Here is a 16,373-nt window from a genome sequence, read left to right as displayed (position 1 = left end):
TGTGGGTGAGAAAGCCCTTCTGTTTTCCCACTATTCTGTACATCACTTTCTATTTACTACTTCAAAATCTCTAAGTGGGACTCACCCAATGCAATGCAAGCTGTTACTGAAAGGATCAAGGGGCAAAAGTTTGACAGCAGGAGACCTAAGCCTATGACACGCAGAGAGGAAGGATTTTACAGAGCTGCTAGACAAGCGTTCAGCTGCTTACACTGAGAAATGTGCTAAAACGCCAGTGGGAAAAAATTGCTTGGGTATATATCTCAAGAACTCACTGTGTAGTCAGGGCATGATTCAATGAGATACTTCTGATACTAATCCTGGGACGTGCGAGGGTTGAGGCTGAGTGAAAATGGAAGGTCTGAATACGAAGTACCTACAGAAGCCAGACAGCCTTGCAAGTTCAGTGCTACCAAAATAATCTTAACCTCCTGTGATATTTCCTGTTCAGACAGAAAGCGTGCAAGGCCCCACAGACGCCAAAAGCAGTTGAGGACACTTCAAGACGACGACTGTATTTTTGACTATTATCTTGGGATCAACCTGAGGACATCTCCAGAACACAACTGTACTCACCTTGGTAGACAAAATGAAAACCTTTGGCTGTAGATTGACCCTTGGAACTAAATTTGATGAGAATCTGGTTGGTGGTAGCTAACGGTAATGATTCACCTAGATGAAGAGAAAGAGATAAACCAGGAGAGATGGAGATTACAGCATTAGCTACACGAATGGGTTGCACAGAGCAAGGTGTTAAATGGCAGGCTGTATTTTTCGCTTGCTTCTCCCAGCAGCAAAAAGGACACGTTCCCCACCTGTATGAGAGCCCGAGAGGGAGCTGAGGAGCCGGGAGTGCTGGTTGGGGCCATCGTGGACTTCGATGATGTCGTTAAGCGCGGTCTGGAAGAAGGCGAACTGCCCAAAGACCACTGCGAAGAGAGAGAGAACCAGTCGGGGCAGGCAGCGGGGCGAGCCGCACCGCCGTCCCCGCGCAGCCAGGGCCTGGAGCTGAGGCTTTTCAGCTTCTTCTATTTCAGGAGCTTGCCAAAGATAAAACGGGCCTGACTGACAGCCCTGGAAGATGGGAGCCCTTTATTTATCCACAAAGTAGGCATAACAGAAGCAGCAACCAGCCTCCCCCGTGTTCACTTGCCAGTACGCTTTAACACTGATTCATAGGCCAAAAGGGATTCTTCTATGAATCATCCCATTTGCCTGCCTACATAACACAAGGTATATAATTTCACCAACTGATAATTATTATTTATTAGTTGTACTGAACCACTGTCATGAAGCGGGCTCCCATTGGGTTAGGCATTGTACAAAACCTGAACAAAATAACAATCCCTGTCCCGAAGAACTTAATTTCTAGATTGAACCTCTCTGGTCAGGGAGGATGACTGCTAGGGAGAGAGGACACGCATAGTTTTATTAACAGTCAGTCCTAAGCCCGTCTACAGAGACTGCTAGCGAGGGAGCTGTGCAGTGCTCTGGGTCTTACTGCATACACTGTAAATGCACCCAGGAACAGGCAGAGCTTGTAAACGGGAGAAAATAATAATGAGAGGGTCAGACCATTTTTTTTAGCTAAAGCAAAGACACTTCAGTTATTTATCTTTATTTTTCAGAATATAACAACAGGTTTTTTGCTCCCAAATCTGCACGTAGAAGATTTTTTTTCCTCCCCTTTGTCTCCTCTCCTAGCTTTGCATTTTCAAGTTGTAAGTGCCTAGTTGCAGTTTCACAAGCTGAGAGGTCTCTTGCGGTGAAATTCATCATCCACCAAGCTATGACATTTGTTTCCTGCACATTCGGGTTTACAGCACAGCTTTGATGCTGGGAACACTGAAAAAGTGACAATAGCACACCCTGATGCCTGCTGTACACAGAATCTGAGAAGTGAAGGAGATGGGAAGTGTGTCACATTCACCACTAATGGTTTTCCTGCTTGTTTTTAATGAAGCTATCGAAAGGTAGCAGGTGGAGAAGAGAAACTAATTTAGCTGTCATCCTACAGTAGGCAAAAGTCAGACTTGCAGATCAAGACTGTCTAGCCCTCTAGTTATGGTGTTTCTTAAGACAATATCAAGATCAGTTTTACTATAGTAAAACAGGTTAAGAGGTGTAAGAGAGCACTGCAGTATTTCATCAGTTAGATCCAGGAACTCAGATGGAACCTAGATGCACACAGGCAGAAGGGCAATTTGAGTGAAAGGAGCTTATAACTGATGTCTGAACACGGTATCCTTATTTCACACCTTGCTATCTTAGCAAAGGAAATCACAAACAACTGAAAAGACCATAGGGACTGACTAGATCAATACGATGCACTGAGAAGCAGTATCAAATAACAGAATTTAGAGACCTTCACCTGCCAGAGCTGTCAGTGCAAGTACTCTTTAAGAACTTTAAATTCCCTTCAAACAACAAAATATGTTAACCAATACTAATATCCAGCTAGCTGCCTCAAAGGTTTCTAGAACGTTGATCATGCTTGTATTCAAGCTCTGACCAAAATTAAGCAACACTGGAGTCTATAAAAAGAATGATGGTCCATTTAAATGGAGCTGGCTTTTGTTCGGATCTAGTTTTAAAATTTAATTTACATGTTATTTAAAAATAAAAATTAGTCATAGGTACCATAGCTGCACATCCACAAAACCATACATTTATGCGCTCCTCTGCGCAGACAGAGTATTTAGCACCACAGTTAGCATGCGTTTATGGTAAATACATTTTGTACTCTCGGAGGTCCTCCGAGTCTGCTGCTAGCATTAATCACCATGAATTATTTTTTGCTGATTTTTCAACTCTGCATGACTGGATATAGTGCAGAAACTGGAAGGGGAATCACAAGATGGTGGGTTTTGTCCCCTTGTTTTTGATAGATTTTGAAATTCAGAAAATTCCCATCATCCTTACTGACTACAACAAAGTACAAATAGCATCCAACAGTGCCACTTACTATTTTGCAGTCTCCCTTATCTCCACTAACATATGCACTTATTCAACTGCTTTGTTCAAACAAAAAAACCCCAAACAAGACAGTTGCACAGACAGTAGGACAGATTTTCAAAAAACGTCCAAAACCGATACCATAGTCCTTCGGCACAACGATGAAGTACAAGCAGACTTGTCCACTGGTGTAGTTCTGGGGATAATTTGGAGAGAGGACAACGCCGTCCGAGCCTGTGTACTGGCCACCACAGGGTGCTGTAAGAGAAAGCCAAGAGGAGATCGCCGAGCGTACCCTTACCAAAGCCTGCCTTGAAACACCAACCTTTTTCCTGCCGCTTTGAGATCCACCCCTGCCCCTACGCCGTAACGCTGTGCAACGTCAGCTGCCCTCAGCCATGATCAATTCTACGCTTCAGGCACTGCAGCTCTCGCTGCAAGCTCTTATTAAGAAAAATCAGGCTTATCCTAACCTGGAGTTCATGCCTGCTTCACGTTTAATTATCAAGACCATGCCAGGGCTAAGGGATGCCATGTATGGTGGTGTAGACTAATGTGCGATTTGCACTGCTCTGCACCCGACCTTAAAGCTGAGGACCTGTCACGATGAACTCCTACTCTTTTCGCCCTTTTCTCAGCGGCAGGAGCCTGGCCCCAGCGGGAACAGCGTCCTCTCCGCCAGTGCGTTTCCAAGTCAGAAATTTCATTCTTCCAGTCGCCACACACTGACAGCTATCTCTTGACTCATTTCTCAGATTAAGAAGGTCTGACTGCAAACCCATCATTTAAACCATTTTCTCATTAAGCCAGAAAACAAAACAAACCACAGAACCCCTAAGAATACCTTGTGTTTTCTCAATAAACTGCGGCCCCGCTCAGAAAAGCACATGCTTAAGGGCTTTGATTAGCTGAGATCAGGTTAAGCAAATGGTTAAGTGGCTTCCTGAAAGCTGCCCTGCCCTAGGGACACAGGATTTGTCATGCAGATAATCTGTTGTGTCCAGTTTTCTCTCTCTCAAAAGAAGGTTCAAGAAACCTCACGTAAGTCAGCTCTTCTAACCTCTGGGTGTTAAAAAAATTGAAAAATTACGAAATGCTGAGGAAAACCATCTCTGTCCCCTTGCAAGCAGCTCTACGCAAAAGTAACATCAAGCTTTTCATTAGGATAAACTGCTGATGTATTTGGCGATAGGCAGATCATTCTCTACTCACCTTTTCCTCTTGGGCCTTACCTGTACAGGTAGGTCGAGGTTTGTTCCACGCAGGTTTTCCATCCCCTCCCATTATGCACGTCAGCGTGGAGACCCCCTCAATGTCATACCCGCCGTCACAGTAGTAGGTAATTGTAGATCCCAGCTTCAGATCTGTACCCACTCGTGTGCCATTCTTAATTGATCCAGGGTCGAAGCACGACTCCCGGGGATTTTCTGCAAGAGAGAATTGCCAAGATCTTTAATGGTCTGATACAGCTGCTCTAAAATTTTGGTCAATAGCATGTTTTTTGGCTTGTCTCATCTGGGAATCTCACTTAAGCATATCATAAAGACTAGTACCATTTGCAGAGTTTCAATTTCAAGCATTCTCTCATGCTACTGAATCTGGGGAATCGTATGGGTCAGATTCTGGTCCAGACCTTTCTCTGATGCTCAGCTCCAGCACAAGTATACTGGAAGAAGGAAGGCTTCAGTTCACACGCGTATTTTACTGGTACCCAAAATCCAGTCAACGAGGCAAAGCTTCGATTTAGCTATCTACACTCGCTCTCCTTTCTTGCACAGGGGACAGGCTGCGAGAAACTTTGCAAACCAGGGCATATAAACACAGATTGAACATGCAACATATTTCAGATGTGCTACATCTGTTCACATTATCTCTTTGGCACCTATCATTCCTGTATCTAAGAGCTGTCTGCTCTCACCATGGAAATACGTAGTGCCATGTGCTAGCTGGTAGACTCTCCAGATGTGCAGCATGGCTGCAATTATGGCAAAATGATTACAAGCAGTTAGACAAAATGAAGACATTTTTCTCTCTGTTCACTATGCCCTGCAGAGTTAAAAACCCCATTTACATATGAAAATTCCAGTAAAGACTACAGAGCTGTCAGGACTTGGGTATTGCTTTCCATCTTCTTCTGAGGGCTTTTTTCTTTTTTTTCTTCTTTTTTTTTTTCCTGCATGAAATATAATTAGAGGCTTTGATTAATCCTGCTCTTTTGTCATTTGGAAATTGCTCATTAAAGATGAGGGCTTTTCTGAGAGCAGTGGGTCTGTGAACAATTATAATGTGTTTAAGCATTAAATCATGGGCTTTTAGTATTTGGGGAAGGGGTGGAGGGAGAAACAGAAAACAGTAAAGCCCCTAGATCTTGCTTTTGTTTCTTTGTTTGCAATGAAAAATAGGATTAGCTCTATGGTTTCTTTTACACAAGAGCAGTACCACTAGCTAGCGATCCAGGTAAACGGGGCACAAAAGGACGCAAAATATTTCCGCCAGGAACAGCTGCCCTGAACCGCGGAAGTGAGGCCGCTGGTTTTTCCTAAAACACCCGTTCCCTATTTTGAGAGCCACGGACTGGTCAACCCTCAATGCTCCTCACAGGCCATCACACACTTGTATCATCAAACTTTAAATCATGAAGTCCTGGGTTCTCCTCTGTGTTAGTGGTGTCTTGCTGCACGAACTTTGGGCAAGCCACTTTTCCTTTGAGCAACCCTGTTCCCCAACCAAATAACAAGATGTTCCAATTTATCTGATCCTGGGAAGAGACACACATGTGCCTAGAGGCATAATTATTGCAGCATTCAGAAGAGAGCTCAGATACTCAGAACACGATGGAGAAAATTCGGGTTCTAAGACAAAGGAATTCAATAAGTATTTTTACCCCAGTATTTCCTGCGTGTGATCTGACGGTAGCTCCTGCTGAGACACCAGCTAGACACAAAGGAGAAATCTTGATTCTGATGAGTGAGATAGCAGGACCAAAAAGCTTGTTTCAGTCACAGCACAGGAAAGCAAAGTTCTTGGCGCTCTGGTCAGCTCAGATGAACACACTCCCTCCTTATTTATCCTTATGCTTGTGAGACATCGGCCATAGCTGGAGAAGTGAGCCTTTATCATTACTGCGAGTCAACGGAACATTCTTGTACAGACTGGTCGTCACAGCCCACAGAGATGAAGAATTGCTTCTGGGCATCAGTCAGCCAGAGCACTAAAGATGAGCAGTGCAGTTGCATGGCCCAGTCCGCTGTAGCACACAAGCCATTTGCAAGTGTAAATGCTTCGTGTACTTTTCCAAATTATTTTTTCACTCCGCAACCCTTTATTTCTCTAAATTGCTAATACTCACTTTTAGACCCTTTCCTACTAAAGCTGCACCCAACGCCTTCCTTCTGACCACTTTATGCCTCTCGTTATTTTAAACACTCTCGCTGCCTTTCATCTAGCAAGTCGATGTGGCTTCAACCTGTCACTCAGCCTCCCACCCGGCTGTCAGATGTCTTACCCATGTGCTTGATCTCAGCCTCTGCTCTTGCTTTGAAAAATCGTGACATTCGGTGCTCAAGTCACTCTGTCGACTGCTGAAAAAAGGGTGGTGGCTGATTGCTGAGCAACAGCCCCACTACTTTTGTTGTGTTTTCCTCATTCTTGACTGTTTCTGTTCCCTTGAGGGTCTGCGCCTTCAGGGACACCGCTCACCGTCGAGGACGACGCATCCTGACACACTAGTCCTACGCATATCTCCAGCTGAACACTCCTCTGCAGATGAACTGCCCTGATGATCCTCAGCAGTAGGCTACAAAGGGAGGCAGGAGCTCAACTTTAAGGAAGTATTTGGTTGCGTGGTGACTGCAAAAGACTCACAGAGGGATGTGGGAAAGCCACAGCTTCCCCAGCCTTTCATTTATTAGGCTATGAAGTGAGTACAGCACGGCTTGTCCATTTAGAATTAACATTTTATTTTCACTCAGCCACTTCAGAAATCGAGGGCTTCACCCTGATGTCCCAATTAACATGGATTCAGGCTGCCAAATGTTTAGAAAAGAGTCAAGACAAAAATGCCATGAGAACTGGCTCATTAGTCCACAGAAAGCAGAATTTTCTGTGCTTCCCCTCTCCTTTCCCAAGGAAAGCTCAAAGCCTGCATGACCTCCTAGACCAGGAGGTCAGGCTTTCATCCGCATGTTCGAGAGCAGCTTCGCTGGAGAGTTGTCCACAAAGTGCATCATCAACTCCATAGCTATGAACATGTGCAAGCCTTTATTTAAGAGCTAAGCCTTAAAACAACCCCAAGAGAAAGAGTTTTGTTTAGAAGAGTTTTCCACACCAGCCATCATATCCTGAAGACAGGACAAATTACATTAGGATCTTAAAGACCAGGTGTAGCCTTGGCATGCCGAGCAGCTTGGCTGCTGCCACAGCAGCTCGCCAGGAGCCCAGAACGCTCCGACTCATCCCAGCTAAACGGACTACCTTTTCCAAAGGACATACCTGCTTTTCAAATGCAAGCTGTTCTAGGGTCAAGCGTCATCTCCCATTTCCGACTGTTTTAACAGCTGGATATTATTAAACAGCTTGCTTTGCAACGGATTTTACAGAATAGTGTTTCTGTGGGGTATTTCCACCTTAAATAACCCGTAAGTAATGCTGAATATATGATTATAAGCTCAGGATGGGCAAAATAGTTCTGGCGAAATAATAATGGATTTGAAATAAGGCCTGGGGTTTGGGTTTGGTTGGGTTTTTTTCTTCATTCCTTTGGAAGGGTGAAAAGTAATCAGTTTTGCTTCATTTGCTTTCAATTTCACGCCTCTTCATTTCTGGCCCACAACAGAAACAGGAAGTACTAAAAAGCAGGAGAAAACCTCCTGCTTTGGATTATCCAACCTGGAAACTCCTTCCTACCCTCTGCCCCAAGCATGAGGAGCCAAATATGTCCCTTGGGTCCCATTCAGCACCAACCCATCGGGGTAAATTGCTCGGATGGAGGCAGTGACTAATGGAGTTTGACCCACTTCCATGTTCATGACGACAGGTCCCCAACACTCGCAAAATATAAAGGGGGGGGGCAATACTTTGGGAAAAGCTCTCCAAACGACTAGCCTGCCCTTTGCGTTGCTAACTAAGTGTAGTCTCCATTTAAAAATATCAGCGTATGTGAATATATAAAATGTATCTTAATAAAATCTGCGGTTTGCAAGATGCTGCAATGCAAACTGGTTATTCGAATTCAGTTGGTTTCCCAGTAAGAAAAAATAATCTTCACTTCAGAGATTAATCCCCAGCCAAATTTAAAAGAGTCTTTGGTAGCATTTTCTGGCAATGACAGCTTAATGGAAGACCCTCATACCAAGGGGTCTTTTACATTGACTGGAAACAGTATTGGAAACTTACGCAGTGTTGCTCTGTATCCAGAAATCTCCCAAGTATAACTAAGACACACAAATATTATCTTGGACCAAAAGATAATACATGTAGAGATACTGAGTTAAAAACCTTAGTTTTCTGTAGCTGAGACATTTTAAAAAAATTCTTAAGCAACAACTGGAACGAGAGATAAATTCTAGGTATATTGCAAACAATCTCTTTCTTGTGTTTAAGCTTTTGTTTTGTAACTGTCTTTGCTGTTTTGTAATCAGAAACTTACCCTTTTGCTTTGGCAGACTAGTGCTTGTTGGGCTCAAGTGAATCTGCTACGAACACAGCACACTGCTTTCACAGAAATGACAACATTAACTAAGCTGGTGTTGCAAACAAGCACTTTTTTAAGGATTATGATAACTTCAACAGACCTTAAATGGGATGCCTAGGCAGAGCATGTCTTCCTTTTCATAAGCCAGCCGGAACCCAAAATCTACTCACTACTGCTAAGTCATTCCAAAGAATAAATTCCTCCCCAGTTGAAATCCCAAACTATTGCATTTAAGTTTCACCTGACCCTCTGAACCAATCCAAGGTTTTATGCAGACAATAAACCAAACCTCTGTACATTGAAGTGAGTGTGGGGAAAGTGCACCCACAGTTTCTTTGCTGGTAACCCGAGTTTGATTTTTCATTCTGCTGCGCAGCTGACAGCGCATCATGGGCGTAAAGCAAAAGATATGTGTTCATCCATCAGAAATCCTGCTGGTGTAGTGTATCTGCGTAGCTAAGCTGGGAAATTGCCTGGCTGAAGATCCGCCCTCAAACCCCTTTCTATGGCATTGCTGCATTCCCACTTCACTCTCACTGTCATGCTCTATGCAAAAACTGGCATAATAAAAGCCAAATTCATTCTTCTCTCTCTGTTTTCTCCATTCCTCCTGGCCCCAGAGGACAACTTTCTCTTGAAGAGCCATTGCCCCTGAAACAATTTCAAATGAAGTGCTGAGGCTGTTTGAAATTCACCCGACACACTGTAGCTGCAGGCTAGCGATACAGTCCCAGTCCCAGGGAAGATGCAGGGTTTCAAGGAGGGGCTGACAGATGGCTGCTCTGCCTTTTTTCTCCCCAAAACATTAGCAAAAGGGGACTACAAAGCCCCTGGTAATTAAGAGTATTTCACATACAGCTGACACAGGTGATATACGATATTTAGGGAGCTATAAGGGCAGAAGCCTACATGGGCTGCAGCACTGACCAAACACAATGAGATGGCTGAGAGAAGACAGTGTCTTTGAACTGTACTTGGGATTCCACGCTGGCAAGGAGCCCAGCTCAGTATTTGATTTTCTTTCACACATGCTCTCTCCTGCATTTCTTTTCTTCTTCCTTCGATTCCCCAAAGTTCTATTTTCTGCCGCTTCTCAGACTTGAATCCCAGGTTCCTTTTAAAGTGCAGGGAAATTAATGAGCAAACTTAAAGCCTCATTCTTTTCTCCCAGCAGTTTGGCTTTGTGGGAAGTATGTAGGCGCGATTAACACTGTAGGAGTGTTCACATCACACAACCACCCTAATTTAATGAGATTTCATTTGTTAACTACTTTCTGGCTGCCCAAAAAAAGTGGAAAAGAAGAAAACCTAAGACTTAGTAAAATTAATTCTAACGAGAGCAGAAAACTTCTAATCTCTTAAATCTTAAGCAGTGCTAATTGTCTTTGTCTTATTATTTCATAACTTTACTAGAGGGAAATTCATCTGTTCAGCATAACTAATAGGAATTGCCGTTTCACTATCATTTAACCTCTGCTCAAGTAAATTGAAAAACAGGAACGAGAGACAGGGTATAGGAAGAAAGAACTGCCCAAGCACACAGAGAAAGCAACAGCAGCACTGACAACACAGCAGCGGCCCATCAGCTCTCCAGCACAAGCTATTACTGCTCCCACAGCACACAGTTGGGCCAACAAGACTCAACAGCCTGTTTCACAGTGTACACCACGGAGGCAAAGCCATGTTTCACAGTGGCACGCATCCAGTACATCTGAAGCCGTCAGTGCTTTCTTCCCCATGCTGCAAACTAGTCCATATAGGCCAGGGCAGGCTTGAAGAATTGTTTCTTTCTAGCCCTGTTTTTTTTTCCCCCCCAGTTTTTAATCCTTTTCTCCATTCTGCATAATCCTGGCTCATCAGATCCAGCTTTTCAGAGCCTATTTTTTACTACGGTTTGTAACAACTCCATTCTTCCACCTACCCTACGCACAAACAAGGAACGTATCTGCCAAAGCCTTCCTGTTTTTCCCCCAGAACAGCAGTGCCAGGTCTGTCACTTCTCAGCTTGCTCCATCAACAGAAAGCTAAAAGCACCCAGGGAGAACTCCAACCACTGCCCTTGTTTCTCACCGTCGCAGCTGAAGCCACCACAATGTTTTACTTCCTCCTCAAGCAAGCAAGAAAAAAAAAGCCACTGCTCCAGTAACACAGACACCTGTGAACTATTCTGTTTATTTTACTAACTATTAGTAAATTTTTAAGTAGACGCTTTAGAATCTTAAGTGAAACAAAATACACAGATTTCAGGACAGCTCTATTGACTCAAGAGAGCTGAGCATCCACCTCCGTGATCCTTGCCTCTGGATGTAGCCACCCAATCGTTTGGTACGCTCTTGAATGACAGAATTCAGACTGAGATCCCATATTGGATATGTATGTCTGCATCTCCTTTTCTTGGACAAAGCCGCTCTTGCCACTAAGAATAAACCTGAAATCCATGGCAATGTGGAGCATTCCTAATAACCAGTTAACAGTTCAGCACTCTCTAGTACTCCGAAAGCTCAAATCTGCAATGAAGTAGCATGTTCTGCTCACTAAGACGACAAAACTATTTAAATTCAATGTGGAGCAAGAAAGGTTATACAGAATACAGCCTGTACATAAATATAGATTTTCTGGGAATCTCCCTTGATTTTCCTTAAAGAAAGAAAAAAAAAAAAAAAAAAAAAGATGTAAATCCTTTCTTCTCTGTTAATGAAAGCCCCACACAGAAGCAGCCACATGGGACTGGCCCTCAGCCACACAGCACTCCTTCTATGCTGCTCTTATCTACCTTATATACCCTGGCTCTCCTGCCAGCCTACAGGATCCCCTCTCTTCAACTCCCAATTTCCCCTCCCATGCCTCTTGATCAGCTTTGGTAGTAGCAAAACAGACAGCAAGATTACTGCCCGAAGAGAGGTTTCCACAGTGTCTAGAGCTTCTCCCATTTGGTTCAGCTAGGTGGTTTAACCGGAAAGTAATAGCAGGTAAAATCCCATGTATTTGCTGAGTCAGCTGGGCCAGGTGCACCCCCGGACGGCTCTTACCTGTGTAGTCGATGACAAATCCGGCGTTGCTGACTGATGCATCGCTTCGGAAAGCGAGGAAGAGGCTGTTACTGCTGCTCTCTATCCTTTCGGGTAGCTGGGAACCATAAAAGCTCCCGATCAGGGGGCTGAGTGAATCGGGTCCATCGTAGATATGAAGGAAATCATAGCCAGGCTCCAAACTGAAGCTGCAAAACCAAAGGAAGAGTGCTTGAAATATGAGCATGCTACAGCAGCTGCTGGAGAGCAACATACTGTGGTCTCGATGAGCTGTACAACCACATCGCTGAGAGACTGCTTCTGCCCCAAAACAGCTCCTCAGCTAAGTACCGGACATTTCTGTCTCTGTTCCACATGTACAGAATTGAGGACTGGTGATGCAGTCAAGAGCACAAAACCCTAAGCCAGTGTTGCTACAGGGGTTTCCTAACATCCAGTTACGTGGTTATGTTCTTTAAAAGCTACGCGTATATCAAAGAGGATCTGCAGTTGAAATATGTCTATCTTCCCCAAATTAAGGTAACGTCTGAGAACAGATGACCCAGGACTACGGGACAGTCCCACCAGGCTTGGTTTGGTTCCTTCAGAGAGGGAAGGACCCACAGGCAGCCCCAGAAGTGGAATCAAACAGCTCTCGGGTACGTACGTGTTAAATACGAGGGCAATAACATAATCAGGAGAGACGGTCAGCTTCCAGTCACACTCCTTTCCCGGCGGGTAGGGCTCTGGGTACTGCGGGGACAAGATCACTCCTGCCGGTCCTGTCAAGATACCTCCACAGGGAGCTGAAGGCAATCAAGCAAAGGGATGAGGCTTTGTCTTAGAGAAACTTAAAAAATAGTAGATGAGATGAAGGAAGGCGAAAGAGAGAGAGAGATACAGATAGATAAGGGGACAGAGAGGCAGTCGGCAAGGCTGTCCAATATTAAGATATTTTTACAAGAGCTTGTAGTGGCCCTCACAGAGATGAGGGCTCTGTTACTCCAGAGAGGGTACACACACACAGAGAAACAGAGCTATGGATGCTATTACAATCTTCATAAGATATCTAAGTGAGCAACCAGAAGGAGAGAAACATACTCTATGCTTTTCTGTTGCATTTATTTAGGCAACTCCTGGTCAAAGTCTGGATGGTTGCTAAATAAGTGAAAACATGTTGTCTAGGACTAATGGCTTGTTTGTGTTTATTACAGTTACCAACACATTAAATGCCAGGCTGATTGAAAAATCAATTCTTACTTTTTTAAGGCTGAAAATGCCTGCATATATTTCCACTGCGGCAAATACTCATGATTCATTTATTACTGTCAGCCCTTCTGCAATCTCTTCACGAGGGTCGATGCTCTAAGATTCCCCTCCATCGCTCAGATCGATCCTCCCAGATTTGGGATGGGGTGAGAGAGAAGGGAGCGCAGCCTGTGTTAAACTTGGGTGTCTGACACCGACCACCCTACCTCAAAGCAAACACCAAGTGGGAAATGAACTAGCACGGGACAGAAATAACAGAACAAATCTTGGAAGGATCTTCCACGAAGGAGCGAGCATCTGCATTTATCTTGCGGGCTTTTATAAAACCCTGCAAATACACAAGAATCTCCAGGTATCAGGTAAAATGTAGCGGGGCTGTTCTATAAAGATCACAGTAGACATAAAACTAGAGACGCTTCTCCAAGGCCCAAAAGAAACTTCTTCAGCCAAGTCCAGTCGCAGGCTACTGCAAGCACTGAGAACTGTTATCCCTCTCGAATAGACAAGGAAATCACAGCACAGACAGTGAAGATTTTAGCTGAAAGTCACGCACAAATAACTTGGAAGAACCACAAGCACCTATTCTGTGTCCATTTACCTTAACCTTAACCTTTAGGGTGCGTTCCTCTTCCAGAGTGCAAAGTCAGGAAAATCCAGAAGACACTGAAGTATATGGACTCATTTTTGAAAAGCCTAAGGGAGACGACTGTTCAACACCCTCTGATTTCTTTGAAAATCCCACCCATAGTCTCCAAAGGATTTAAACTAGAAACTGGTCCAAGCCACAGCTGTTTGGAGTTGGGTCAGGATACAGACTTCAAATAGCCCAAGCCCCCAGAGGGTTGTTTCAGCTGAGGTTCCAGTTCAGCCCACATTGTTTAGAGACTGCAGAACTTGTACAATGAAGATGTGAAAAGATATCTGAAGAGCTAAATACAAACATAAAACCCAAGCCCTAAGTCAAACCCCGTTTTCCAATTCAACTCTAACGAGGCACCCTGTTACACAGTTACTATAAAACTGATACTAACTGGCCACTGATTATTCCTCCAAATCCGTGGCCACTGAATAGAGGGAAGGAGCAAGACACTGCTTTCAAGTTTTTCACAGAGCTTATGACTCCTAAAACAAGACTGCTGGACTTCTGCTCAAAAAGGACCCAACACAGTATCTCCAGGTCAAACTGGAGACGACCCATGGGAATTCATCTCACACCAAGATTAAAGCACTGGCTACATTTCTCTGAAAAGGACTGAGAGCCCAGCTTCTGGTGTGAAAGAAAACCTCAAGAGGAGAATGACGAGATGGGCATGACATGCAACAATATGATTTAGTTATAGCTCCGGGAAGACTAGAAGGACTGTCTCTATCAGGCTGAAAGGGTGCCACACTAGATCATCAAGACAGTCATTCAGAAACGAAGTCATCCTGCAGGGAGCATAAATCCTGTGCATGCTGTAGAAGTTTCCTGGCTGGCATTAAATCATACGTTAGAAACAGAATTAATTGATTTTTCTTGCTTGGGATAACAGTGCATAAGCAGGAATGAAGGTTAAAGGTAAGTAATTTGTGGCTAGCATTTAATTGGCCAGCAAATTTTATGTTTATTGCTCTTATGTGCTTAGCATGACTATTTTTATGTGTTCTGGACATATTAAAAAGAATCGCTTTTACGAGCTTCTTTTATTACTTTATGAGCTCAAAGAAAATGTCAGATAGTTCTTTCTCATGACAGAATTTGCTGTCTCCTCATGCAGAAATTATTCACCCATGACCCCAATCCTCTCCACTAACCTGAGTTTTAAAGCAGCCTTTAATTTTGACTTGTCAGGTTAAATATCATCGCTTCCATTGCAGTATGTCCTATGAGCTCCCGGCACGAACTAGATTCTCATTGTCCCAGACACTCTGGGGATAAACCTAAAAAGCAGTTCTGACAGACAGCTACCTGAGACATATATACCTTGTCATACACCTCTTCAAACCAGGCGGGACTCATTCCCTTCAGATGCAGAAGCCTTGCAATGAAACAGGCCGGGAAGCCAGTGCAATGGGAGGATGGATGCGTGTTCATACCTGCGCAGGAGGGAGGGTCTGGTTGCCAGAAAAACCTGTTCTCAATCTGCACGCAAGTGATTTTGGCCTCCCCTTGCAGAGCGTATCCTGGATTACACTGGAAGATGATGGAGTCACCTGCCTCTTTGCTGTCACCACTCCGGCTCCCGTTCTGGGGAATTCCTGGGTCATTGCAGGAAGTGGCAGTGGAAACTGAGGAGTAGTAAAAATAAATATTTACTATATATATTTATATTTAATACAGCCTTACAGCATCGGCTGTACTTAGACTCTGTCCTTAAGCAGATACCCGAGCAATGACTTCATTCTCCATCTCTCCTCCTTCAGTATCCCTTAAAGTTGCCACACACACAAAAACTGGCTTTTACTTTGCACTGAGCATCTGCCACTCCAGCTGGTAAAGGCTCTGGGGAACAGCAAGTTCAAGTGCTCTACACAGAGTGCAAGTTTGATGTATAATTGTGCACATGCATGTTTACTTAATAAGTCCAGACATCCACTGATCTTACACGGCATTTTTATAGAATTCTGTGTCAAACACATGCTGCAAAATAAACTAATCCGCTAGCACTTTTCAGTTCCCCTGAGTGTCAGAGCAATTTAGCCTTTAGCCCTGTGAAGCATCAAGCCTGACCTTTTAGAAATGCACGTGCTTCCCTCCCAGTCTCGCTGCTGCCTCCCTTTGAGGTATGAGATGACCCCTCAGCTCCTTCTCAGCTGGGGGCAGGCAGCACAGCTTCACTGCTGACTGAGCTCAAGGTCTGTCAACACTACAATACTTAGCAGTATGGAAAGTCCTAGAGTAATGGAAGTTTTGCAAGCTTATGTAGATCATTAAAGTTCACAAGATCCAAAACTGTATACTTCTGAGCTTAGGTCTGACTACTTAGTCACACCTTGTGAACAAAGGCTTTGTGCAGGAGCATTCAATAAAGACCAGCTCCGTATCAGGCGGTGGAGCAGAGCTTATTTCCTACTAAGTTGATGAGAGTCTATTACACCTAGGCAGTTTAGAGAAAGCTGCTCTTAAAAGAGCCAGAGGAAATCCCTCTCTCTCTGTGTAACTGAAGATAAGCAAGGTAGCAGCCCAGTCTGCTCCTTCCTGGCAGGCTGAGACACAAGCCTGGCAAAGAAAGAGGACAGCAGAGCTGTGCTGGGTGACACAAAGCTCTCCCTCTGTCTCGGTCACCCCAGAAGGTCCTGTACCCAGCACAAATTCTTCCCAAGCAGCTGGCCTGCTCTCCCGGCCATGCAAGGCACCCCGAACAGAAAGCTACGGGCAAAAGCTTGGGAGAGACAGAATGAGCTCTGATGCTTAGGTATGTCTGAGTCCCAGGAGGGTCGCATTATCATTCACCCAACAGCCTCCCTGT

The 16,373-nt window shown here is 44.3% G+C and overlaps 1 protein-coding gene across 2 annotated transcripts in view; it reads right to left on the bottom strand.

Annotated features, from left to right (window-relative positions):
• CSMD2 (CUB and Sushi multiple domains 2) overlaps positions 1–16,373 on the bottom strand; it is a 311,331-nt gene that overhangs the window by 74,475 nt on the left and 220,483 nt on the right. For both annotated transcript variants that reach the window (XM_052811437.1, XM_052811438.1), the window contains 7 exons: positions 15,001–15,192; positions 12,323–12,461; positions 11,677–11,864; positions 4,188–4,382; positions 3,097–3,213; positions 816–929; positions 577–672 (listed from right to left, as the gene is read on the bottom strand). In XM_052811437.1, the coding sequence (XP_052667397.1) occupies positions 577–672; positions 816–929; positions 3,097–3,213; positions 4,188–4,382; positions 11,677–11,864; positions 12,323–12,461; positions 15,001–15,192 (1,041 nt within the window). The remainder of the gene's footprint in view (positions 1–576; positions 673–815; positions 930–3,096; positions 3,214–4,187; positions 4,383–11,676; positions 11,865–12,322; positions 12,462–15,000; positions 15,193–16,373) is intronic.

This window comes from Harpia harpyja, chromosome 16 (assembly GCF_026419915.1).
Source record: "Harpia harpyja isolate bHarHar1 chromosome 16, bHarHar1 primary haplotype, whole genome shotgun sequence".
In the NCBI taxonomy this organism is placed as follows: domain Eukaryota; kingdom Metazoa; phylum Chordata; class Aves; order Accipitriformes; family Accipitridae; genus Harpia; species Harpia harpyja.
This window is presented reverse-complemented; position numbering and strand designations above follow the sequence as displayed.